General features: G+C 39.2%; 2 protein-coding genes across 4 annotated transcripts in view; one reads left to right on the forward strand and one right to left on the reverse strand.

The window, feature by feature from the left end:
• nkain4 (sodium/potassium transporting ATPase interacting 4) overlaps positions 1 to 2,120 on the reverse strand; it is a 51,386-nt gene extending 49,266 nt beyond the window's left edge. For both annotated transcript variants that reach the window (XM_078950548.1, XM_078950547.1), the window contains exon 1: positions 1,947 to 2,120. In XM_078950548.1, coding sequence (XP_078806674.1) covers positions 1,947 to 2,120 — 174 coding nt within the window. The remainder of the gene's footprint in view (positions 1 to 1,946) is intronic.
• Positions 2,121 to 2,162: 42 nt separating this feature from the next.
• The window catches only part of LOC105354394 (uncharacterized), a 45,050-nt gene continuing 20,891 nt past the window's right edge, over positions 2,163 to 26,321 (forward strand). For both annotated transcript variants that reach the window (XM_011477215.4, XM_011477216.4), the window contains exon 1: positions 2,163 to 2,303. The gene's annotated coding sequence lies outside the window, so the exon portion shown is untranslated. The remainder of the gene's footprint in view (positions 2,304 to 26,321) is intronic.

Raw genomic sequence — 26,321 nt, forward strand, 5'->3', positions numbered from 1 at the left:
CTCTCCATGCTTGAAGCCCACTCATTCACAGCTGCATTTCTTATGAGCGCATGTCAAAAAAAGTGTGCATGTATGTGTGTGTGTGGGGGGGGGGGGGGGGGGGGCAGGAATGAGCCAATGGAGAAATAAGGTCACTGTTCTAGTTATTATAGAAGCCTTGATGGAGATTTTAGTGTATGTTCTCATTTTGTCCATCCTGCCAGACACCTCTTTATTTGCTCTCTCAGTGTGTGCGGGTGTGTGTGTGTAGTTGTGTGTGTGGGTGGGTGTGTGTGTTTGTGTGTGTGTGTCCACTACTTCTTTCAAAACAAGCCCAGCCATCACGGACTGCTGTTCTGCACAAAAGACACTAATTTGAAGTGACAGGACGGCCAGTGGTGTGCAGCTCTGAGGGCTTCTACAATGTAGAGCACACAAGAGTTGGGCTCATGGTGGGGAACAATTGAAAAAGAAGAAAACCTGTAAAGGATAAAGCCTTTTCTCTTTTTTTCTTCTTTTTTTTAAAGGGTCCCAGACTGTCCTTTCTTGTGCTCAACAATAATTCTGTTTTTTCCCCCTGCACATTCTGGCTCTAAACCTCGCAGATATATCCACCAGAAAAGCTTTTCAGTTTGCAGGTCATCAAGCTCTTAATAAACCCGAGGCATGACTGAAAACTAGAGTGTGCATTGTTGGTTTCAGAGAAACTTGACTGCTTTCTTGTAGATATGTTACTGCTGCACTGCTTTTTTAAATTAAACAAATCAAGGAACAAGAATGAAGTGTAATTAGAAATTCATAGGAAACAAAAATGATACAGTATTTTGAAGAAAAAAAAATGATCAAAATGAGCTTCGTTTTGCCCAGTCTGTGATTCATTTCTCACAAAGTTACAAATAATAAGAATCCGTGACTGTCTGAAAAGCACATGAAGGCGTTCTTTATTTAGGCTCCAGCTCATAAAACTTTAAAGCTGTACACGAGCCTTTGAGAAGACTTTCATCTGTTCGGTCTAGTCTGATACACTATAGATAGAACTGCAGATTCGGAGAGGAATAAAAACAAAACAAAAAAATCACAAGATAAGCAAGTCTATTATTTGTGAGGGGAATACTTCAGAAAATAATGGGAGGAACCATAAATTGAACAGATGTCATTCCAAGGGCGACCACTGGGTGGTGCTAGTTCTCAGATTGGCTTTGAATAAAGGTTGTCGTTGCCAAAGCGTCAATTGAAATAAATGTGAAGGCAGGAAATGTGAGACACCTCCTTCAAAACAAAGACAGTTTGTGAAACATGACTGAAGTGGAGCCAGGAAGAAGTTTTTGATGCCACACAATTTTCTCAACCCAATTCTTGGATCATTTATTTTGGGATTTGTCTCTGGGTTACTTTTCAGAGCTATACTCATTTTCTGGGTTAAAGTGGTTTCATTTGAACCCAATTTATGTTTTGTTCTGAGTTTTGTGTGTGTTAAAATAACCCAGAAAATCTTTTTAACCTCAGATTTGTGTTAAAAACAACCCAAGTTCAATTATTTTGAATGATGGAGTTTGTATTGTGCAGGTTTATAGCTCAATACATATTTAAAATACTATTGCAGACAAAATTTATTTTTGCATGCTGTTTTACTCTTATGAATGCAGGAACACTAAAAAGGAAGTATTTTTGTGCTGTTTGTGAAATCGGGAAACATCTGATAATTTAAAAACACTGACATAAGTATGTTTTTACCCTAATAGAATTTTTTAAAATGAAAAGGAAATAAAGGTTTGAGAGCATTTCATTTCTGCACAGACAGAATGCAAATTTCATAATGTGAATTTAAATATAAACCTGTAAAATTCTCTTGATGATTTAATTGTCTTTCTACAGTTAAAATGCTTGTCCTAGTTTCAGGACCAACCACGAGCTGAGACTAAAACATACTTTATTTTGAAAATTGACCGGAAGTGAAAGCGCTCTACCTTGAAAGCGTTTTGGGTCACATGCCCAACCGAGAGCTGATGGAGCCACAGGAAGGAGGCAGGAGTCGAGCCCCTCGGTTTGCGCGTCAGCATCCACCCTTCGAATAGCATCTCTCTGCTGTCACTTCTGCCCTGCAGCCCGAGACCACTGCGACCCCCGACGCAAGCACTCATTTTGGCATGCACGCGTGTTTTTTCCCCTCGTGTGATGCTGCAGAAGGGGAGCGAGGACAGGCTGTGAGGAGGCTAGAGCGTTAGGAGAATGATAGGGAGGATCAAGGCGCGCTGTCCCAGGAGAACTCATCCGAAGAGCCGGCCGTGAGAGCCCGGGATGCTCCTGTAACGCACCGGGGCTGAGTGAGTACAGGCGCTCCAGTCGTTTTTCTTTTTCTTTTTTGTGCAGATTTCCGTGCAGTACTTTTGGAACTCGAATCCAGGCGTGAATCCACGGCGCGCGTCGGTCCCACCTGGCTGATGAATCATGCATATATATAGGCTTCTTTGGGAAAAAATGCGCACACAACCTGCTGGTCAACGATGTGTGAAAGTTGCCCTGTCAGTCGAAAACGATGCACTTTTCCCTCCAGCGCGCGCTGGAAACTGATGGATCCCTGCGCGCGTGCGCTCGGGTTACAGTGGCATGCGGTGAATTTGAATGGGTCGATCGTGTCACGGTAGAGTTCTGATTGGAAGGAACATGTGTTGCACAGAGCAGTTCATTAATAAAGGCGTTGTAAGGGCGCCCACTGTCACTGGCACTCATCATTAATTCAGTGATGGCCCGGAGGGCGTGGGTTGCTCTATGTGATGATGAGAGGAAGGCACCAGTCCTGCCCACTCACTGTGGATGACTAATTACAGTAAAATGCTCTCAGACACAGGCAAGATGCACACAATTTAAGCCCAAATCATGTTTGTTGCCCATCCATCTGTGACACTTCCTGTAAATAAACACACACACACATATATATAGATATATATCTATGGGATGCCTGTCAACCTACGTTGTCAAACAGTCTATGTTTCATGGCAGCAGCTCTGAATCATGCTGGTATTGTAAGTGACCCTGCGAAACGCACAAAGCTGCAGACACATGCTGCTAAACGTGTGGGTGTCAGGGCAACTTCTACATCAGGCCCATGCAGATGAATGGAACCCACTTACTATGCTGCAAGGATCTCCACCTGATGTGTGTATGTGTGTGTATGTGTGCAGTTTATCTCATTACACTCATTGTGTTGATTTAAGCAGGAGGGTCACCCCTGAGGCGCATTCTCCTGCCTTATTGAGGTGTGATGCCCTGAATTACACCACAGTCAGAGGTGGGAGAGGCAGCTCGCACGTCGACTTAACACAGATATTATTCCTGATGAGGCATCATGTCTGGTGCGTGCTGCTGTATTTCTGGTACAAAAAAACCCATCAGTTTTATTAAGGGCTGCTTAACTTTTTGCTGCCAAATCCAAGTAAAAAATGTCTGCAGTTTGTTTTATTCCCCCTGTTTTCTGTTCTAGAAATTGTTCCTATTGTGTTTTGTCTCACAATCTTCCCAAGCGACGTATACAATTCTCGTTTTGCGTAGTTCAGTTGTCGAGCACGCCAGCTGCAAAGCAGAGGATTTTAAGGCCGATCCAAGCTTCTGTTAGGGGTGACAGAACAGTCAGATGGCCCCCAAAGGGCAAAGAACAAATCCTGCTTTCGATGCACCCAAGGCGACAGGACTGGAGTGCTCCTTCCTCCTCCTTCACGTCTTCCTCCACCCTTTATCCCATCGTTGTCTCACAGAGATGAAAAGCACACTCTCTCTGGATTATGTGCACACCTGCATCCTGATCTGTCTAGTATTTTTTTTGTTGTCTTCCTTTTGTCTTTTGAACACAGAAGAATACACAATGGAAAACATCCACTTGCTTTTATTGCCCAACATGCAAGTCTGACCATTATTTCATCAAATACATACAACTTTTCAAGCAGCATTTTTTGACACTTGTTTACCTATAACCACAAGAAATATGTCTGCAAGACTTTGTGTTGTGATTTCTTTATAAATTCCCATTTGAAATCAATTTATTTTATTGGATATTAGTCTGATTTAAGTTTTTTTCAGGTAGTCCTTGAAATAAGCATTTCCACCTTAACTGGAGCTGTCTTTTTTATCTACATTCACATCGCCCTTGGCAACACGCATTAAAGCAGCCACTTCCAATGAAAACGGAGACGTCCACGTTGAAAACTCTTGCGTTTACGTGTAGCTACGCAAGTTTTTACAACTCCACAGCTCTATGTTCAAAACGCAGGGCCTTTAAACAGTTTGAGAGTTAAATCAGGTCTTGACCTATCAGGGACTCGGATTAAGTTGTGACGTTTGGATTTTCTTTATCTGGTGTACCTAGACAGTAACAAGCCTGACAACGTCTGCATTTAAAAAAAAAAGAAGATAAATCAAGGCCAACCTGGTGTTTTATATTCGCCCACGGTAGCAATGAACCAAACCATTTCTGTTATGTATCCAAAACGCAAGATTTGCACCGGTTTGACATTTCACACCAAGGCTCTTCCAACTTTAGGTGGGAGACATGCGCTAGTAAACAGCAAAAAAAAAGAAGAAGAAGAAGCCCCTCCCTGCTTGTCCAGGGTTTAAAGCGCATTCTTGAATGTGTTTAGCTTCAGGGTGATGATGCTCCTGTCCAGAGAATTTGAAGAGTCGCTCAGATGTGGAACCGTTATGAAGCTGATATGATCCTTCGTGTGAGCTTCACAGTTGCTTAAATTCAAAGAAAACCCAACACCTGTAGGAGCTTTTGGATCAGTGAGATTGACAGCGTGCACCACCTTCAGCATCAAAGCACCAAAAACGGAGAATGTTTCTGAAAGTTTGGGCGAATTGAGATGCTTTGAATCTGCTTATGCCGACACGGTTAGGAGACAGCTGATGGCTGACTTCTCCATTAATTTGTCCCTTGAATGAATGTTTTACCACCAAAGTGAAGTTTTCCTGTCAAGTGTAGCCCCATTGTACTAAAATAATGACTTTTACTCAAATTATTGATAACTAAATAAAAGACCAAGTTGTCTAACTCAAGTGACAATAAAACAACAGAATCTGAGCTGTTGGTTCTGCAGCAACAAAGCAAATATCTTGTGTGTATCTGTGTTCCAATGACAGATGCTTACTGCAGTTAAGGTGCAGACTTTATGGTATTTTTGCACACCAAGGGCTGTTTTCAGCACTTTCATGAAATGCAGCCTTGCTTCAGAGCACGACTATACCTTCCCTGACCTTTTTCACAGCAGCACATTGCATAATGCACATCCTATTTTGACTGACTGTCTGCGACCATTAAAGGAGTAGCTCTGAGCTTTCTGATTTCATCTTTGACAGCAGAAGAATGTTCACAGATTTTCAACTAAGACACAGAAGAAACATTGTTCTGAACTCCAAATGAGCTATAAGACAAGAAACTTTAAATTTAGGATGGGGCTGCAGCTAAAAGTCTGACCTTGCAGGGCTATAAGAACGCAACTAAAAGCGCGTTCTTGAAAACACATTTAGCGTATGGTGTTCACACCGGACAATTAGGGAGGGGCTTCTCCTTCTTTTTTACTGTTTACTAGCACATGTCCACCACTTAGAGTTAGAAAAGGCTTGATGTGAAATGTCCAAGCAGTGCAATTTTTGCAAATATTGCTTCAGGCTTTCTTTTTACCCGGCTCTTGATGTCATATAATTCCATCTTGGCTCAAACCGATATCATTAATTTCCCCTCCATGATCACTTTTCAAACGGTTGGCGCTTCTGCAAATTAAAGGGGACACCATCCAATTCAAATCCAAGTCCCTGATTGGTCAAAGTTCAACCTCGTTCAATGGCTACATGTTTCATATGTAGAGGCTGAAAACAGCCGTAGAAACTGAATGCGACAGTTTTGAATGCAAAACTCACATCCACTCATGTTCACATAGACTTACATTGAAAGTGGTGGCATGAATCTGCATTGCCGACGATGGTGTGATTGTAGCTTTAGAGAAATTAAAACAAGTGTTTTCCATCAGTGCCTCACCCTTGTGTGCTATCCATGCTCATTTAATGCTTCAGTGACATCAGCACGCCACTTCCATCATTTCACAGACTACCTTTCATTGTGTGCAATTAAAAAAAAACATCAAGTACAAAGTCATTCACAAAAATACCCCTCTGTGTATATGTTTGCAGAGTATAACATAAAAGATCCAAAGAGACATTTCTAGGATCAATAACTTATAAATTGCATAATTTCTTCCATTTAATTACATAATTACATAAGTTGAATGAAGAAAACAACCTTGAAATCCCAGAAGACTTTCATTTTAGTGTAATCTCTGAGTGCGACTGAAGTCCATTCATTGACTGCAGCACTCCACTAGTTTTTTTACAGCACTATTTGGACTCTAAGGGCATAAAGTGGATTTCTGTGAACAATTTGACAAGCTGTCCTGCTAATGTTTGAATGGTTGACTTTCAAGTTCCGCTTGGATGCACCTTGGTTACTTTTACTTTGAGCCGTGAAGTGCTACTGGTTGTGCAGGAAAACTGACAATGCAGCTTTGTATCCGCTCAATGAAACTGCATGCTCTTATGATCCATACTCTGGCACACTCAGATAATTATCTGCACAAACTGACATATTTTTCACAAAATCAATCCCCCATCCTCCTGTGTAAAAGCCCTTACAAACTCAGCTATTGCTTTCCCTTTTTGCTGTTTTGTTCGTGCAAATCATTCCCTCAAAAAATTATGATTTTGTTTTCTTGTTAGAGAACTGAGCCATCCATGTTTCTGGAGTTGTTTTGACTTTCGGTTGTTTGTAAAAAGTGTTAAAGTTTAGTGCGAGCTTTACAGATCAGACCAATCGGTTCATGAATCCTCAAAGTTCAGTGCATGTGTTGTTTGAATATTAAATGGCTCTTCAGCCTCAGGACAGAGAAGGACATTAAACCGGTCAGCCACAGAACTTCTCAACAGGTCTCAACTATTACTTCCCCTAAAAGGTGAATAAACAAAAGAGATGTGTTAAAGGAAGAACAAATAATAGCATGATAAAAAAGTGCAGTTTCAACAAGGGCTGCATGTCAAGACCAACATGCCTTACACAACCAGATATGAATCATTTTCTGTAAAACCTGAGGTTTATGGATAACCTATTGTCTTTTTGCATTGGCATGAATGTATTTCATCTGTTTATTATTGTTTATTATTATTTTAGTAAGAGAAATGTCATTTCTAATCATGGATATAAACATAAGTAGCTGTGATTGAGAGCAGATGAAAAACCAAGAACAAAGTGGAGGCGAAGCCATGTTGGTATCTCCCCATGTTCTTTATTTGTGATTACACCTCCCCCAATAGTGCATCACAAATTAATTGAAGTAAATTACATGAAATGTATTCTGTTTTACTATATAGTGGCCTGACATATTTAATTTTTCTGTATATTGCATTAGCTAAAAGCTGGTGCTCTGTTATCCCTGAATTTAGTCTACAGGCTGGAATCCCAGGTCATTTGTGATAAAATTAGCCAAACTTCTGTTTTTTTAGTTAGATGTTTGGATGTTTTTTGTTTTGTTTTGGTGCATGGTTAATGAGATTTGATTCAGGACATTCTACTTTAAGCTGTCACAAATGTTCTTTATGCTTATGAATTTGTACTCTTTCAGCTTTTAGACTTATATTTAGCATAACTAGAACATTTAAGATTTTATGAAACTGATACTAAAATACCTTTAAAACATGAATGTGTGTGGCCATCAGTTGTAACCTATCACCTTTGCCATTTTTTATTTAAACGTTTAAGTCTGTGATAGTTAAGTACTTTTCTTGCCCTTGTTTTTCGCCTCTTGGGTTTTACCATCGTGTTTTCCTCATGATGCTCTGAAAAGAAATGACTCATGACCTTTGCAAAATTGAGGTGTGGTTAGGCCTGTATCTGGAAGTTTTTTTTTAAAGTATGCAAAGTATAAGCTCTAAAGTTTTTTGCCCCCTCTTTTAGTTGTGTTATCATGTATATAATAACTTGATTGTTGCAGGCTGTGCTATTACAGACATGCAACCTCAGACAATAAACTAATAAATATTTTCATTGGGCCATTATTGTTTCAATATTGAATCAAAAAAAATGTGTGGGCAATACTAGGTACCCCCTTCCTCTTTTCACTGCATTGAAATGGAGAAATTATAGCCTAGTTTTGAATAAATAAAGGAATCTTCTACATAAGAGCAGATTTCTAGAACAAGATGATTCTCTAACTAAATTGTGACCAAGCTGCAATAAAAAACTATAGTCTTTTGCCATGCTTTTGTGACACCAAGAGAAACTTGTGACAATTACATCCATCCATTTTCTTAACCTGCTGTATCCATTTTGGGTTTGCTGGGTAGCCTGTCTCAAGTACTGTTGGACATTGGTAGGGTACACTTTGGACAAGTCTCCAGTCTGTTGGAATTTGACCCATGGCCTTCTTGCTGTGAGGCAAGAGTGCTAACGAATGCTCCACCATGCAGCCTTATGTCAATTACATCATAACTTATTACTGGTTTTTGCTTATTACTTTTGTTTCTGAATCAGGTTTTTGACAGTTATTCCCTTTTGATAATGAGTTCAGTTTATTCAAATACACTGTAGACAAATGATGCATAAATGCTTATTAATACAGCAATGTTTTTTCTTTAGTTTATTTTTTTAATGAAAACTTTATCGGTCTCCCACCACACACAACAAAATGTAACAAAAGATTTTTATGAAACATTCTCATCTGCAGTCAAAAATGTTGTCGTGTGAGGGGAGCGCATCTGGGATAGCAGAGTTTAGCCCGATAAATGCAAAAATAAAAACAAAAAATGTAATCAAGGTAAATCTTTGCCACACCAGGAATAGGTTAGGCACTTATCATTCCCAAATGGCATATGTTTTCTTTGACTGTATAAATAATAACAAAAAAAGAATAATTCTATATTGAGTATTTTACATATATATTTGAAACAGTCACTCTTTAACAGAGATTCAAACATCTTGAAAAACATGTTAGTATTTCCTAAAAGCTTACCAGATACAATGCAATTATAGCTGAAGAATGAACCAGAAACAGGAACATCAGCAGTTTGCTGGGCTGGAGCAGTTATTAAAACAGTGCTAATAGGGACATACTGGAGCTGTGGTGCCAGGAAAGCAACTATTGATGCATACTCATTTGAATAAATATAAATCATGTGATGCATTTTGCATTATGTTTTTCTGCTTTTTGTACAAAAACATAGGAATAATAGAGAGTGTGCTAAATTGGCATAACAGAAGTGATGTAATCAAGCTAAAATTAGCCTTTTTTTAGACAAATGTCTGCAGATGTGGCCTATTTTTGTTTTCATTGAATGACAAACACTGATTTTTAAGATCATTTTGAACATCAGTTGACTAGGAATTTGCTCAAAATGCAATTGTTTAGAAGACTAACTGAAGTCATTAGTCTCTGTGTGGAACATATGCTTACACCGAATTCTGTTTAGCCAACAGATTGTGCGTCCAACAAGTTCCAAAAGAAAATGCAGATGGTCAAGTTAGCCAGCTTATGTTTTGTGCTAGTGTTTGAACTGACTAGCCTTAGCACACTGATACAAAACAGTGGGGTGGTGCGCTTTGTGGTACATGCAAAGTCATTAGTTTAAATAACAAATCAAATGTTTTTCTGCCTTCAGGTTGCAGCAAATTTGACTTTCCTCCCGACACTGTTCACATCCTTCTGTTCTGAAATGCTTCCTACATTGCTCTGGGAGTCCTTGAAAATGCCTTTCAGCTAGAGCTCAGCTAGAAGAGAGGAGATCACTTGTTTTTTTGTTTTTCTCTTGCATGTCACTGTGGGTGTAGAAGTGTTTGTTCCAAAATCCGAATAATCTGCTCAATTAAATGGAAGCTTCTTGGTTTCATTGGTGGGGATGGGGGCTCTTCTCTGTCACACCTGTGCTTTGTGTTTCATCTGCTTTGTGTTCCATCATACTATACATAAAAATACCACCTGCTCCCACTTTAGGGAAAAGAGAGCGTGTTACATAACCACTTTAATTCTCTGATTCCAGAGTCAAACTGGGAACATGCAAGCTCCAGGTGCTTTCCTGCAGATAACACTTCCCACTTTTACATCGGCAAATTAAATCCCAGCTTCTGTCAGAACAGCTGTACCAGCAACCATCCAGAGAACAAACTGGGATTTTCTAACTGTGACTACTAGGGATGGGCGATATGGCCTAAAAATAAAATCTGAGATTTTATATTTTTTATTCGATTTCCGATTTTTTTTCCCGACCCCCCCCCCGTTGCTTTTATTTAATCAAGCGCAAGACAAATGTAACCCCCATTTCTGGGATGAATAGTAAATAAATAACAACACTCCTGGAATCGTAATCCCAGCTGTGTTTTAAGTCACACTATGTAGTCTAGACTAAAAGGAGACAAACATTCACCTTGAGAGTAGCACCATTTTCTAAAGGATTAACAATACAGCTCATATCTGGGGTCTAAGGTTTTAATTATATTAATAAACCCCGTCTTCTCCACGGGTACCATGTCTTTGGCTATCTGCAAAGCAACCGCTTGTGTGATTGTTCTCCACCGTGCCCCTTTCCTAGGGATGGGTACCGAGCCCTGGTATTGAACGAGTCCCGGGGCAACATTCTTCAAGACCGCAGTATCTGTAAGATCCGACCTTAACGGTTCTGCCAGCGGTACTGGAGAAGTCACATTTTTTTTTTGTGTCCCGCAAGATATAAACTAGAACTGTGACGGTGTGGGATTTTTGATCACCGCGGTGACGAAGCAGCAGGAGTTGCAGTCAACACCCCCCCACAGAACACGTAATCCCCGGCGACCGCGACGCAAATGAAAACAATTTATAACGCAGTATTCTTTATTAACAAATAACAGTAACAACTAACTATCAAACTAATGAACTAACTATCTAGGTGTTGTAGAATGAGTATGTGTGTCAGCTTGCTGTTTCGTGTGTGCTATGATGTTGTTTGTCGCTTGCCATACTGCCATGTGAAACTAACGCTACAGAAGCTCTGGGGAGCCATAAATGCGCCATCAAACAAAAACTCGATTTAGTTATTTTCTAAATCGGCCGTAACAAAAAATTTGAATTAATTCATTCAATCGATTTTTCGCCCAGGCCTAGTGACTACTTTTTTGAAAATAAGTACTGGAACACAGTGCCAAACAACTCAACTTATTGAGATTTTAAGATCAGTGGTATCAAATGCAGAGAGCTAGTAAAATCAATCAAATCCTGGATGAATGAAGAGGTAAACAAACAAAGAACATAGAGTTAGTATGCATACGGTAATTGTAGCATTTTTTTGCAATAAAATACATATAAATGAATAAAAACAGAAACAAACTAAAGTGAAAAGTTATATAACAAGTATCAGGGTCTTATTAGTGTTTTCTGTAATGTTTGATGCCCATAAAGTTTGAGCAAAAAATTGTTTTACTTCCATTTTTGCAGTTGATAGGCTGTTTATTCTATAATATGAAAGATTTTAGATCATTCCAACATCACAAACCACAGTAGTAATTCCTTCTGTGTGAAACCCGCTTGGGTTCCTGTTTTATAAGCAGATACACTTACTTTGTTTTAAAGAGGGAAACGTATCAGTAATAAATGCAATTCTTAAAACGGTTGGGATTCTGTATCGCTACACACCAGAGAAGTTTTGTTGCTGTGTGAATGTTTGTTTTGTCTAGAAAAGCACTGGATATATAACATCTGGTTACTGAATACTATTAATATTTTTACTTTTTCAATCATGTTATCTCTCACTGCTACGTGTTTTACAATAGTAACATTTTTTAAATTGATGTTTTTTAACCGAGTGGGTTCCATAACCCTTTGCCCTCTCTGCTGGTGGACAAAAAATATGCTGTATGTTATGTTTACTGCATACATCTGTTTGACCTTGTGTCCGCATTTGCTTGAGCACAAAATGAATACAGCTCCAAGTTTGCTGGAAGTGGCGACCCAAGCCTAAGCTCCATTTGAATGTGAGATGCCTCTCAATGGTAAATGTCTCGTCCTGTCAGAGACTCGGTCGGTAAAAAGTTCAGCGTGTGCTGGTGGGCGAGTTCACCTTTGCAACAGTAGCTGTTTATCGATCTCTCTGACAGGTGTTGCCAATGGAAAATCAGCCTCTGTACTCAAAGATGACAGCAGGGCAGTTGTGCTGACTGCCTTTTTATCTGCCCGTTTTGCAGGGAACTCGCTCCTCTGTGCTGCTCCGTTACAGGACGGGTCTCACCTGGTCCACCTCCTGAGGTTTGAGATAGTGGCCCTTTTATATGAGATCATAGAATGCAGTCGCAGGAGCATCTGCCTCACTCTGTGCTCTGCATGAATGGGAAAGGATGCAGGAAGAATGAAGGGTGGAGTGGAGAACACAGGGGACTCAGCAAGACAGATCCCATATTGATTGGTTTAGTAAGAGAATCCTCAGGCTTTTAGTAGTGCTGCTTAATAAGTGCGGCTTATGTAAAGAGAGATCACATCATCTAAACTCCACTCCAGAGTCTGCTTTCAGCTTGAAAGAATACTTCACAGCAAAGTCAAAATATAAATAAGAGGGAGGTCAACTCATTTGATTTATGGTTTTTGGCTTATTGGAATAGCATCTTTTCAGTAACTTAGAATGTCCAGGTTTTTTTAAAGGGAAGAATGTTCTGTTATCAGGCATAATATTGTAAACAGCACCAGGTTTGTGACCCCAGCAGATCAAGAGCAAAGCAGCACCGTATATGCGTACGTGAAGTTCTGCACTGTGCAGCTGGTATGTGTTAGAGTTGTGCTTGCAGTGGTTTCGTTGCATTCACAGCATTTGCTGCACCCACCCTATCTGTCTATCTCCATGTTGAATCAAGAATCTAGCTTCAAACATGCACTGAGCTATTTCAGGAAACAGCAGACTTGTGTTAAGTCAGGAAGTGAAGTGACATAACTGTGGTTGAGGTATCTTGGTGTTTAAACTTTTGAAAAATCTTTATATTGTGCCCAACACCTTTGACACTAAATGTCCAGCTACAATCTAAAAATGAACTGCACTATAAGGCCTAGAGATAAGCTTCATCATATGCTACAGCTGACTCAGGTATGATTGTAAAGTGGCATTTTTATTTACAAAGTCTGTAATCCTTTTTACCTAGGTTCGGCATGTCTGTCCCATGAGCAAAATTTGGCCTGCATTCACATTTTACAGGCTTTTGTCATAAAAGTAAAAATATACTTAATAATATGAAACTCCAGACACTTTCGGAGAACTACAATTTCTTGACTTATGATCGGCCAAATTATGTTATAAGCTGTTCTAAACCTGTCACAACAACTACTTGACCTTTAGAGCCTCAAGGGTCAAATGAAAGGAAAAGATTTATTTTTTTCTGTGATCAAAACCACAGCTGTTTGTACTTGTGAATAAAACAACTGTAAGTGCTATTGTTCTGTTCACATGATTTAAATTTAGAAATGTGCAGTGAGCTTTTTTATAGAATAATATATAACTTTTCATATTCAATCTTGGCAAAAGATGTTTTTCATGACCCTTTTTTTTTCTAAATCTCTGGTCTACAAAAAGGAAATGCACTTTGGAAAAAAAAAGTATTTGAATGCATTTCTGTTCTATGTGAAAATGAAAAGTATCTCATTGCAAAAACTATTTCATTTAATAGTTCGCATGGATTTAATGTTTTTATAAGGGTTCAAAGAATATAGGCCAATTGGTTGGCCCTCATACTTTTCACCTCCCCAAATCTGACCTTGTTTGCAAAATGTTTAGACACCCCTGACTTTGGAAACACTCCTTTTTATGACTGGCACAAATCTATATCGACCCTTAAAGACTGCAAATATTTGTTTGTAGGTAGTAACTATTAAGCAAACATGTGGGCATTTAAGGCATTACTGTGATGATTTCCCTTCAAGTATTCACCTCCACATGAAAGCTCTTAGTTCCCAAGAGCTTTCTGACTGTTTCTGCCTCACACTCTTTCTTCTCTTTCTACTCTTCCTTCTTATGTAAATACTCGTCAACCCTGTTTGTACTTGATTTGATGGGCAACTTGTGCTATTTTCTGTCAAATGAGCTCATTCCCTGAGCTGTGAACCGTCGTTTTTGTGTGCATCTGCACTTTTCTTTGTTTTTCCTTGGTTAGTTGAAGCACAGAAAACCCCCTCCCATACATAAACACATACATCCTCCTATCTGATCGATATCTATAACTTCCATGGAATCTTTACTAACCTACTTAACCACAGCATGGACTATCTACATTAGCTGAACCGCCACGTTGAATTAACCTGCCTGACACAGGTATGCTTGTATATATCCCTGACATCAAGAATGCAAAGCCAACAGGGTCAACTTTCCACTGAAATCACTACTCATTACATTAGTTGCTGCCATAGTGAGAAGTAATACCTGTGATATATGGATGTGATGTTTGTCTCTTATGTTTTGTCCAGAGAAAGAGAACACCGGATATTACTTTTTTTTAATCTCTTAGGAAAACATCACTAAAGTCTGTTTTCTAAAGAAACACGAGTCTGATGTATGAATTTCCTTTCTTAAGGATGATGTTTGCATCAGTAGCTACAGCTGTGTTCCTCTTAAAAACACTTGCGAATAATTTCAATTTATAAATATGAAGCTTAAAAAGATTTTTTAAAGGTACTTTAAACTTGTGTAAGAGATTAGTTTATGATATTTATGTATTACTTTTTATACTCACATTAACAGACATTGTCACAAATATGACAATTATTGAGTGAATTTTTTCGTTTTTGTTTTGGCAACATTGCAGTACTAATAAGGATACCACTACGTTTCTGTTACTAATACTATTACTACCACTGCTACTACTACTAACAGTAATATTTGTTTTTGCCCATACGAATCTGTGTGGAATTTTGGTAAAAATGTCAAATTATTTGGTCAAATATTTGCAGCTGTTTTTACAAGAATCTGCTGCTAATCAATGCAGTTATTGTCTAGGAGGTTTTCAAATACCAGTAAGAATTCAAAGGAATTTCTGATGGGCCTACATCAAAGATGCACAATGCTTTAGTGCAAGGCCTTGATTCTACAACAGAAGGGGTTGTACTCTTTATTTACACCTTTGAGAAATAAACGGTCATCAACAATAACAGTCAGCAGGACTTGAACGGGATTTCACAGCAGAAACAAATTCACAATAACTCATTGACTGTTTGACAAAGTCAGGGCAGAATGGATTTTGGAAGGGATTATCCTGGTTTTTGCCAATTGTAGACATTTTTCTTTATGCCTTTGAAAGTGCTGCTTTTTCCAGACAATTAGGAAAAGTTAACTTTTGTCTTTTTTTTTTTTTTGTTGGATGATCAGTTTATGAACAGCTTCAGACTGACTAACCAAACGTCCACCTTCCATTCAGGAATTTGACCAGGTTTTTAACTGACCGGATGGATGGATGGATGGATGGATGGATGGATGGATGGATGGATGGATGGATGGATGTGGCATTTTTTGACTGGGAAGTGGCTAGTCAAAAAGAAACTTTCGAGCCCAGCGGCCGTTTTTGAGGTGATGAGTAAATTTCATTCAATGGACTCTTTCCACGTGGGGTTTCATTGTTACTGAGCAGAATCCAACCAATGACATCATTATCCATCGATGTCTTATGCTATATATCCACGGCAACAAACAACTATACTTCTTTAGCTTCTTTACCATCTTAAAACATATTTAGAAACCCAAATACATTTTTTTCAAACAAACAGGTAAAATGTAAGTTTCACTATTTGTTATTGATTATGTATCTCAAAAGAGTATAAATTCTTTGATTTTATTTTGTCTCAAATGCATGGAATGCAGGATCGTTCTAGTTTTTGTAAAACCACACTGTTATTAACATCAGAGAGGATAGTTTATGTTTATAAAGGTTAGCTGGCATTTTAGTAAAACAGCAAAACTCCTATATTCTGCAGAAAAAAAGGAAGTTGGTGATGAGAGCTTCTTGTTTTTGTCAGACTCAGATGCTCAATAAAGGAAGCAGTATTTTAAAGTTGTGTGTATTTCTACTTGTTTTTGTGTTCATATACGGTATACTGTTTTTTAGATATACTTAAAAATGTTAATCTCGAGAGAGAATCACTAACTTACTCTTTATGCTTTTTGTTTGATTTACAAAATATTTTTACTAACCATTTAGTCAGGATTATAAGCTTCAGAAAGCAGTGCAGTAAGACTTTTTGACTCGTTTTTTTTTTTTGTCATTTACTGTAAAGTTGGTGTTATAACAACAAATTCAAGTCAATTCTAGCTGACAGTAAAGATGTCAGCTTAGAACAACTATGATAGTTTGCTTTTTCTAGCAAACACATTTCCACCCAAATAAAAGGATTCATCTGTAACTTTTTTACATTATCAGAAGCTTTTCAGTAGTGTAATGGATGTGCAGACGTAGTAAATTGGCAGCAGCTTAGCACAAGTGTAGGTGTATGGTAGGTGGCCTTCGAAGAGAAGTGTAAAGAAAGGCAGCATGAATCACCAGGAGAAGAGCCTGCATGCTCCATTGATGAGAAACCCACAGAGCACCCTCCTCTTTCTCTTCTCCATCTGTGCTTCTGTGGTGGATAGTCAGAGGAGGGCAGGAGAGTGACGGGAAACATGTATGTAGGTTAACATTTCAGAAATCACCTGGGAAAATGATTTTTCCATACGCTTCCATTGTTGAGGCTGACCTAGCTTTCAAGACTGAATTAAATCGATGACTTCTCCTATGACTGGGAGGAGTAAGGGAGGCTCTTTGTGTCTGCGCAGCTTTGATAACACTGCTCAATGGACACTAAACACCTTTCAAATGGAAATGGAGCATCTATCAGAGTTAGACACTGCCTCGTGGATGATACTTAGAGCCAGCCATGGGAAGGTGGTAGCATGGTGGTTAAGAGTGGGCCAGTTTTTCAGTTGGAGTGGTTCTGAACTTTTTCACTTAAGACCCACTCCAGTGAAAATCGTGTTTTGGTGTATTTGACATGTTTGTGTGGCATTTTTCTTATGATGGAGGCATATTTAAATACAATAAAGTGTATAATAGCATTTGTGACTCTTTCTTTATTCAAATTGTTGTGAATCAGGAACAGACAAAAAAAAGGTGTTTGAAAAAGCTTGCAGTTGTGACGTAGAACCTCCCTGTTCCGCTACGTTCTGAAGCCTCCACTTACGGACAAATAGATCCATGTACGTTGGTATCTGGCTCAAAACAGCACAGTTGGATGTTGGATAGCTCCAATATTGCTTGCAAGATCAGATGCATGTTTGCAAGTGCAGAGGGTGACTCACCCAAAAAAAAAAAAACAGGGATTTGTGCAACAGATAGAATGCTAACTTATAGCAAAGACTGATCTTTGTGTCAGCTCCATCCTTCTGTTTCTTATCGTAGCAGGAAGAGTCCCACTTAATTATTGATTGGAGCCACCTGTGTGGTTTGATAGAAAACATCTTCCTTTCTGTCAGTTGTTGGTATCAGCGTCACTCATTCGCTGCTTCTAGGCTTTTTATACCTTTATTTAACCAGGCTAGTCTACTGAGAACCAGTTATCCTTTTACAGTGACCTATGAAGCGTGGTTTGGCACTGCAGTAGGCCAAGAAGGTGACATTTTTAATTTACTGTTTTATTGTTTTCCCTCTGCAATATCTGGGGAAACCATTGAACCATATTATTTTGCTTTTTCTTCTAAAATATTCTCATCTCGCTTTTTCTAATCTTTCTTTATGATCTAATTTCTCTTTCTCAGTTCTTCATTTGCATTCTTGCAAACACACATGCAGTCAGACTAATTTGTGCAAAGTCCTTGGATTTAGAAGCTGCCGACTCACAGTTAGTGGCATGACGACACTCAATGGTGTAGCAGGTCACAAGCAAAAGTTTAAAATAAACCACTGATGGCCTCTGCTGGTCCTAAAAAATCAATATGTATTAGTGAGACCAAAACCAGATCAAATCTTTCTTCAAAGCATTCATGTCATTTAGTTTCTAAAATCTTACTGGTTGTTATAAGCTGAAAAACTGCGATAGAGCCACTGGATGGATCAGCTATTATAAGTTGTTGCATGCAAGTGTTGACATGTGTAACTGCTCCAATTGGCTAGCTGTAGATGTCCACAGGGAAATAAATCAGTAGCAGCCCGTTGCACACACAGATATGCACAGGCAGAAATATGGCCGATAGGGAGGTACAGTATGTGTCAGTGTGCATATATTTATTTCAAATATTCCTAAATGAGAATGCCATCTTTGTGCCACAATAATTTACAGTTCCAAATTTCAATGTGCTATTTGTCTTAGTTTGGATGTAATTTTCTTATATGGACTGTAAAGTTCCTATATTTGAATGCTAGTTGCCGTCTGATAATCAATATGCATGTGCATATGTTGACTAAATGTCTGTGTCTTAAGGCCATGTTTGTGCAGTGTGTTTGCTCAGGACTTTCCAGGGCTCCATATGGTGTCAGGGGTGATAAATAGACTCTGGGGGCAGCACTTGGCAGCTGTTTGTGAACAGAGATGCAGACCCCGATGCACAGCCCTTCCACTCTACTCTGTAACAGTCTGTTGTTAAGTCAGGGGCCCAAATGAGCTAACATTTAGTTAAATGAAAGCACAACATCTTAGATTGAAATTTGTCCAGGCCACAGCTTGAGCATCATGTTTACATAATGTTAATGAACCTATCAAATAAAGGCTGCAGATCTTTCATTAGTAATAAGACAGGGATTGTGTTTTGATGGTGATGCTGAATCAAAAACTTCAGTGTAAACTAAATGCATGCAAGAGTCAGACTTTTTTTCATTAAAAGTTCATGTCTGTACTAACTAAAATGAATCACATAGAAGTTATTGATGCTGCTGTAGTTTAAAAAATAATAAAAATAGAAAGAAAGAGGCACAAATAAATTAACTATTAAAATGTAACTAGTGTAACGATTAATTGTTCATCTTTTGAAATTGAATTCATATATTATATGCATATATTGATTAGTTTTGTCACCTCCTCACAACAGCAGGTTCACCAAAGAGACAATCTCCAATCTAGTTTTGCACTTCCCCAAGTGAGTTCTATGGGATTTTTTTAATGGTTAAAGACCCACTCCATTGAAAAATTTGGTTTTTGGTATTTTGAACATGTTCTTGTGGCATTTTTCTGATGATAGAGGGCATTTATAAATAAAATGAAGTGTATCATTGCGAATTCAGAGTATTTCTTTATTCAAATTGTTGTAAATCAGGAGCAGATGAAAAACATGCCATCAGAAAATGCTTGTAGTTGTCACATGCAAACTACAATCGGTGTGCCCCAATCTCCCTGCTCCACTCCCTTCTGATACATTCACTTGTAGACAAATAGATCCATGTTTATTTCCCTAGTCTGAGCTGACATAAGGTTCAAAACTGTACGGCTTGATAGCTCCAATTTTGCTCTCCATTTTTGTTGCACTGATAACATTAATTTGGGGCTATGAGTAGGGGTGTAGGAAAAAATACATTCACCGATATATAGCATTAATTCATTTGGCGATATTTGTATTGATTTGTATTTGTATTGATCTAAAAAAAAGGCTAATGTTGTGGTGATGAGCGGTGAAATACTTCCGCATTAAGAAAACTGAGCTGCAGCTGGCACAAGGCACAACCATTCTATGTATGTTTTCTTATACTGAAAAAAAAATTGTTGTGAAAATCAGACAATGTTGACTGTTCTCTGTAAGAACAAATATATTTTAAGTTACCAAAATAAAAGCACTATGAATTTGCTTGGGCAAAATCAACTTATATATGAGCTACAGGTGCAGTGCTTAACATTGTGATCATCAAACAAAATGAATGTTATCATTTTATTACAATAAAAGGCGTATTAATATTCAGGTAGTTTTTTCTAAGTCATACTCTTAAAAAACAAAGTGTTTTGTAACAATATTGCGATATGTATCGTACCGTGGGACGCGTATCGGGATACGTGTGGAATCGCCAGACTCTTGCCGAACACACCCCTAGTTATAAGGGCCCGAAGCTAGAAATAGAAAGTGTAAACAAGGGGCTGGTGGGAAATGAGCACAGGCTTACTCCTCGCCAACAGTCACACAACTCAAAGGCAGTTTCTAAAGAACTCCTTTGTAGAAACTGTCTTAAAAAAAAAACCAACCCAGCTTTTTTTTATGTTGGATAAAAATGCCATAATCATAATTAAGAGACCACTGGGAATGTAATAAAATAGATCAAGATATGACTGGAGAAGGACTTTAAGGTTATGCAGTTGCTCTTTATGATCGACCATATCTCTTTGCCACATTGAATGATGTGTTTGTGTCCACAATGTAACAGAGTCACACCAGAGTTTAGTCTACAGCAAAGATGAGCTTTTGCACTTATCAAACAAAGTAGATCGTTAAAAAAACGTAAATATATAGTGTTGACCAAACAGCATTATTTCAGGGTTAATTAAGGGTCATCAGTTGAAGCGTCCATGGAGAAAAAACTGGCTGTAAGAAAATACACTTTTCAGAGATTAACTAAATGTTTCAGGTTTAAAAACATTTAGTAAAAACTTAAAAATGTTACAAACTAAAACTTTGACCCTGTTTTTTTGTTAAAAGATGCTAGAAAATGTAATATTTGTATTGCAAATTGCATTTGTTGCCCAGATTGGTTTACAGATTATTTTGTCATTTTTTAGGAATATCATTACCAGCTCTTCTGCAGCTGTGAAGCTGGGTGTCAGTATTGAGAACCACCTATGCCACCACCTATCTCTCTGTCACCATGTTTTGTCTGTCCAAAGTGTGCATAAATGTGCATTATCACAAAACAGAAAGTTTGTCCTTTTTTACTGCAGAATCCAGCATTTAGTTTAGACTATTATAATGTCTTCCACCTTTACCACTGCAGTGTTTTCCTGGCTGGTCTGTCAGCATCTGCTATAAAACCTTTACAACTAATCCATAATGTGGCATGTTCTGTATTCAGGGAACCCAACAGGGCTCATGTTACTACATTACTTATCACCATCCTTTGGCTAAATGTGGCTAATTGAATCAAGTTTAAATCACTTATGAGGAAAAATCTGGGTCTGCACCCTTCTGTCCACACTCAGTCATTCAGTCTTACTTTGCATTCCTCACAGGAACACCACCTGCCTCATTCATAAGAGTTTCTCAGTCAAAACTTTTCCCACATAGTATTTTATGAATGACCTGCAGAAAATTATCCACGCGAGGGTATTCCCCTTTTTTTAAGAACCTCTTTGGGAACCACCCTACCGAACATTGCAAACGTCGAGTTAGCCTCATAGTTGTTACTTCTGTGCTTTTGTACCTTAGCCTTCAATGCCGTATCACACTCTTGTTTGCACATATGCAACATTTTTGCAGGATTATTTCCTGCCCTTCTGTTTCTAAAGAATGTTTGTGTGCTACTTTTGCAACTAAATACAGTAACTTCTTTACATAGGAATTACTTGGTGACAAATTTTGGCATTTTTCTCACTCACAAGTCCCACTCTGATCATATTTTGAGCTTTTGTAAAGGTGTTCCCAGAGATCTTTCAATTATGATTGTGTCGTTTTTGGTGAAAACCAAAAAACTTGCGTCTTTTTCTAGAGCATGGTGTTTGCAGAGCAGCAGTAGTTCATCAGAAACTTGTCTCTGAGTTGTGGGACTGTTGGTGTGGAGTGAGCCTGCGCTAATTTCCCATCATCCCTTTGTTTACACCCTCTCCCACTAGCTTCAAACCCCTTACAACCCTAACCTAACATTAGCAGTGCAAACAAAATGGCAAGCAAAGTTGGAGCTGCTGTTGGGTACCATTTTGAGCCAGCTTAATGGAAGAAAATAAAGCCGTGCATACATCTATTTGTCAACAAGTACACGCATCAGAATGGAGCAGAGCAGGGAGTTTGTGGCTTGCTGATTGTAGATCTTACGTAACAACCACAAGCTTTTTCAAACAGCATTTATCCGTCTTCTCCCGATTCACCACAACTTGAATAAAGAAATACTCAGAAACACAGTTTTAAGCTTAATTTTCTTTTAATATTTTCCCCATCATTAAAACAAATGCCTCAAAAACATGTTAAAAATGCCCAAAACACAATTTTCATTGGTGTCTTTAAGATCAATATATTGTGCAAGGAAACTTTAGCAAAACTTATGTGAATTTGAGAAAAACTGAGATTATGCATGAGCTTTGTAATGTTACAGAGGATTCACCAGCACAGCAAAACTATGAATAACAGGATGAAAATGCTTTAAGTCAAGACTGCAAGGTGTTTAAAATGTCCCCCTGTGCAAAAAGGGTGAACACCTCTGATATGTATTATTTTTTTTTTTTTTGTAATTTAAAAAAAGCTTTTTTTCCCCTTTTGTAACCACTGACTTGAGCTCAAGAGGATTGGAGGGAGTGCGGCTGGCTTACAGAGAAGATAAGGGAGCTAATTCCTTGCCTCTTCTCTTTCTGCTCTTTGATCCTCACCTCCCGCTTCATACTGCTTTGATTGCCATGTTTATGACAGCTTCTTTTCCTTTTTTTGCGTCTTTCCTCTCTCCCTGTGTGGTGTGGCATGTCAGCAGTTCATCTTCAGCTGGTGGTGCTCTCACACACTCGCACACAGACACACACTGGAGTGGAGCGCACGCTTAAAGAGAGACACACCCGCCTCCATCCTCACAAAGGTAAAGTGAGTGCGCCAGCATCCACGATGAATAATTGAGTTATCTGGCTCTGTGCAGAAATAGCAATCTCCCCACATAAGTGTGAAAACATTACTTGCCACCAGAGACCTGGGAACTCATGCCGCTGTTGTTTTTTTATTTTTGTTTTGGTCTTTGATTCAGCATGCAAAAATTTGGAGTGGGTGTGATTCTGAAGTCATGAGATGTCGCAATAAGTTTGTGACATTTGCGGATTCAAGCTTTAAAAGCTGATGATTCAACACATATCTGTAAATAGGAATACATTTACAGGTTAAGTTTGACTGTCAGGTGTAACTTATTTCATACTTGTTGGATTGATTCAAATCAATTCAAGTTTTATTTATTTATTTATTTTAAAAATGCGCTTTTGATACCATGCACTTTACCGTTTAAAAACAAGCTAAATGAAAAATTAAAATGAAAACCAGCCTTTGCCCCCCGCGCCCCTCCATTGACACATACACCCCCAGAAGTAATCCCCATAAGGAATCATTGCTTCAGTATGGGTTGTGTTGACATAGTTTGTGGTGAGAGATTCTGTCATAATTGAAATATCCAATCCCTTAGCATTTCAGACGCACAAGTTCTGAAATTTCAGGCATTTCATTCATTGTGTTTAATTGTAAAATTAAGAACAAGCAATGTTTTTACAGTTAGCTCATTTGGGAGCCGTATTGTGTTCATAATATACTAAATTGTTAATTTTGGCCATATTTTAGAGCAGCACAGTGTGTTTTTTAAAGCATATGTGCTTTCATCTAAAAGCTGATTTTATAAGGAATTTAGTCCAGGTCCTCTGTGTACTATGGTCTCTTTAGGCCTGTAATTAATACATGCCTGACAAATTGTGCGGTGCATTTTTGATGGTGCATTTTTTAATCTAACTAATCTAACCCACATTTCAATCCAACATGAGCGACTAGACCTATTTCACTAGTTTGCATTTGGTTAAACAAATTGATGATTTCAAAAAATCCAATGCTCATGGTGTGATAAGCATTATTTTTGAGAGGTTCGACCTGATGTGGATCGGCTTCAAGGACTTCTTTTCTATGTGTGCGACTCCCACGAGCCTTTCTGAAGCGATCCAAGTGGTGACATGACAAAGCTGAAGGAGCAGAATCACAGCAAACTGACAAATAAGGCCAAATCTGACAGGCGAATTCTCACAGCTCCAGCACAGTCTGACAGATCCCTCTGTAGAGGAGCCCAGCCCAACGCCCTCCTCACACCAGTATCCTTGTTAGTGCCGGTCGGTAGCACTGCAAATAAAGAAAATGATGGAAAAGTTGGAAAAAAGGTGTAAGGACAGCGACTGCATCAAACCTGAGGATAAAGACAGATGGCATTGCACATTTTCTGTGCAATGTTGTTTAGCATAGATTTGCAAAAACCGCCTGTTGGTTGTGATTTGAGTGCAGTAACAGAGGCTATTGGGGGGACGACGACCAAGCAGCTGTCAGGTCTGTGAGTGCAGAGCTCTGTTATGGGGAGACACGGGCAGATTAGGCATCAGTGCTGCTGATCCACACACATGCACAGACGCACATATTGTAAGGGGGAAATGCTACTACCAGTGTCTGCCTTGTTTTCAGCCAGGTACTAATGTGAAGATGTGGTGCATGCGTGTGACAGCCTGCTGCCATAATAGGTAGCCACTGGTAGTCCTGCGGTGGAGTGAAGCCGGGCAGGATGAGCTCCATGTGTGGGGCTAAATCTGGGGCAGGCAGCTCCAGGATGGACAGCTCCAGCAGCTGCTGGCATTGATGGTGGTGGGGAGATGCTGGGATGATCCTGGCATCGGTCAGACATCATCAAGGCGGAAATTTTAAGTTCTGTGCATCGTCACACAGTTATAAGATTGTTCTGCGTTTGTTTGACTTGGTGTAGCGCTTAAACAGCAGCACAGTAGTTGAGTATTCTGCAAAAGGGAGGAAGTTTTGCGAAGAGGCAAGCGCTGAGTTCATGCTTGCTCTGTTTTTTGCAGGGTTAAGAGCCTTTAGTTTGGAGATCCTCATTAATCTGCTCGGAGCAGACAAATCAGACAGAGCTGGTAATATCATGGCGTGCTGGGAGAGGTCTCGCTGGATCACTTGAAATCCTGTTTGGATGTTTCACCACATTGCAGCTGAGAGGCTGAGCTCACTCTCCCCTGCATCTGTCTCGCTCCCACTTTTGTTCTGGTGTTCCTGCTATTCCCCCTTTTCTGTGTTTCTTCCCTCCTTCCGGTTTCTGACATTCTCACTGTGACTTCTTTTGCTCCAGTCGCCTGTCTCACGCTCCTTTCTCGTCTTTTTGGTGCCAGCTGGGGGATTGGGACGGCTCCTCTAAATTGGCACACAGATGAATAATGCATCTAAAGCAAAAACACAGAGTTGGGGGGGTTTGATATCTGTCTGTCACAGTGCTTCTCTGTATTACGGTTAAGTGGGGAATTCAGTGATACTTCAGGGGGAAAAAGTTACTCTTTAACAGGCCTTCATTCTGCTGCTAAGATTTTTTTCTGCCCTTGTTCCCCGATGATTGAAGCTGCATGGTCACACAGATTTTCAGATAGGTCACGCGCTGCCACATGTCTTTGAAGATTTTTCAGCTTTGCCAGTTTTCCCAATAATCTTCTAGTTTCCGCGACAACACACATATATAATGCATGGGTGCCGTTTTTCATTTTCATTTGATCCGGTGCTGCTGTAAGCATTAGTTTGTGGATGTTTGCATGTTTCTTTCTGTTCCCCGCACTGCAGTCTTAAAGAGCAGCATGCGCTCAGGAGCATAGACTCACAGTGGAAGCATCATTAAAATAACGAGCGGGAAGTTAACGCTGAAGTCGACTATGAACAGAGAGGACGAGCAGGACCGAGGGATGCAGAGATCCTCAATCCCTCAAGGATTAATCCTAATCCTGAATGTTGCTTCTAACTCATTTTGGTTAATTAAGTCGAGCCAAGTGAGAGCAAAATGGGGTCTTGCCTTCCCTAAGAGTGGGGGGTCAGCGCTATACTGTACTGTGGTTGTGGCTTCTCTCAGTGGGACGGAGATAGAACAAACTGTATCAAGTGTGTTCCACCTATTTTTATTATAGTTTGACTCCATATTTGAAGAGATTTTTTAGATTTTCAGTGTATTCTCGTTCATTATTCTGTTATTTCTCCCCCATTTATAATAGCTTATATTCTTTTCGCACTTCCGGGCCTCAGACACACTTTTATCCACCCTGAAGCGCTGAGAAATCAGTTGAGCAAGCTCCAGGATCGTCTTTGTTGTTTGATGGTGGAAAGATTTCGCCACGGAACCCAAGGATGAGGCAAACAACTGAAATGTCAAAATCTTTTGTTCGTCTAAAAATACAACAAAACAAGGGTTGCCATTTAAAGACATCTTAGGCACTCTGTTATGTGTGGATGATTAAAACCAACAGCAGCACCAGCAGAGCCGCCAACTGTCCTGGAAAGAAAAATCAAAGAAAAACTGATTTTGCCTTAGTGCCTTTAGAAGTTGGTTCGTTTGTTTTGCCATTACGTCATAACTGCATAAATGTGACAAGTAAAAATGCAGGATTCTGAACGAGTGTTTTAAC

This window comes from Oryzias latipes, chromosome 7, assembly GCF_053564925.1.
Source record: "Oryzias latipes strain Hd-rR chromosome 7, Olatipes_Hd-rR_3.1".
NCBI lineage: Eukaryota > Metazoa > Chordata > Actinopteri > Beloniformes > Adrianichthyidae > Oryzias > Oryzias latipes.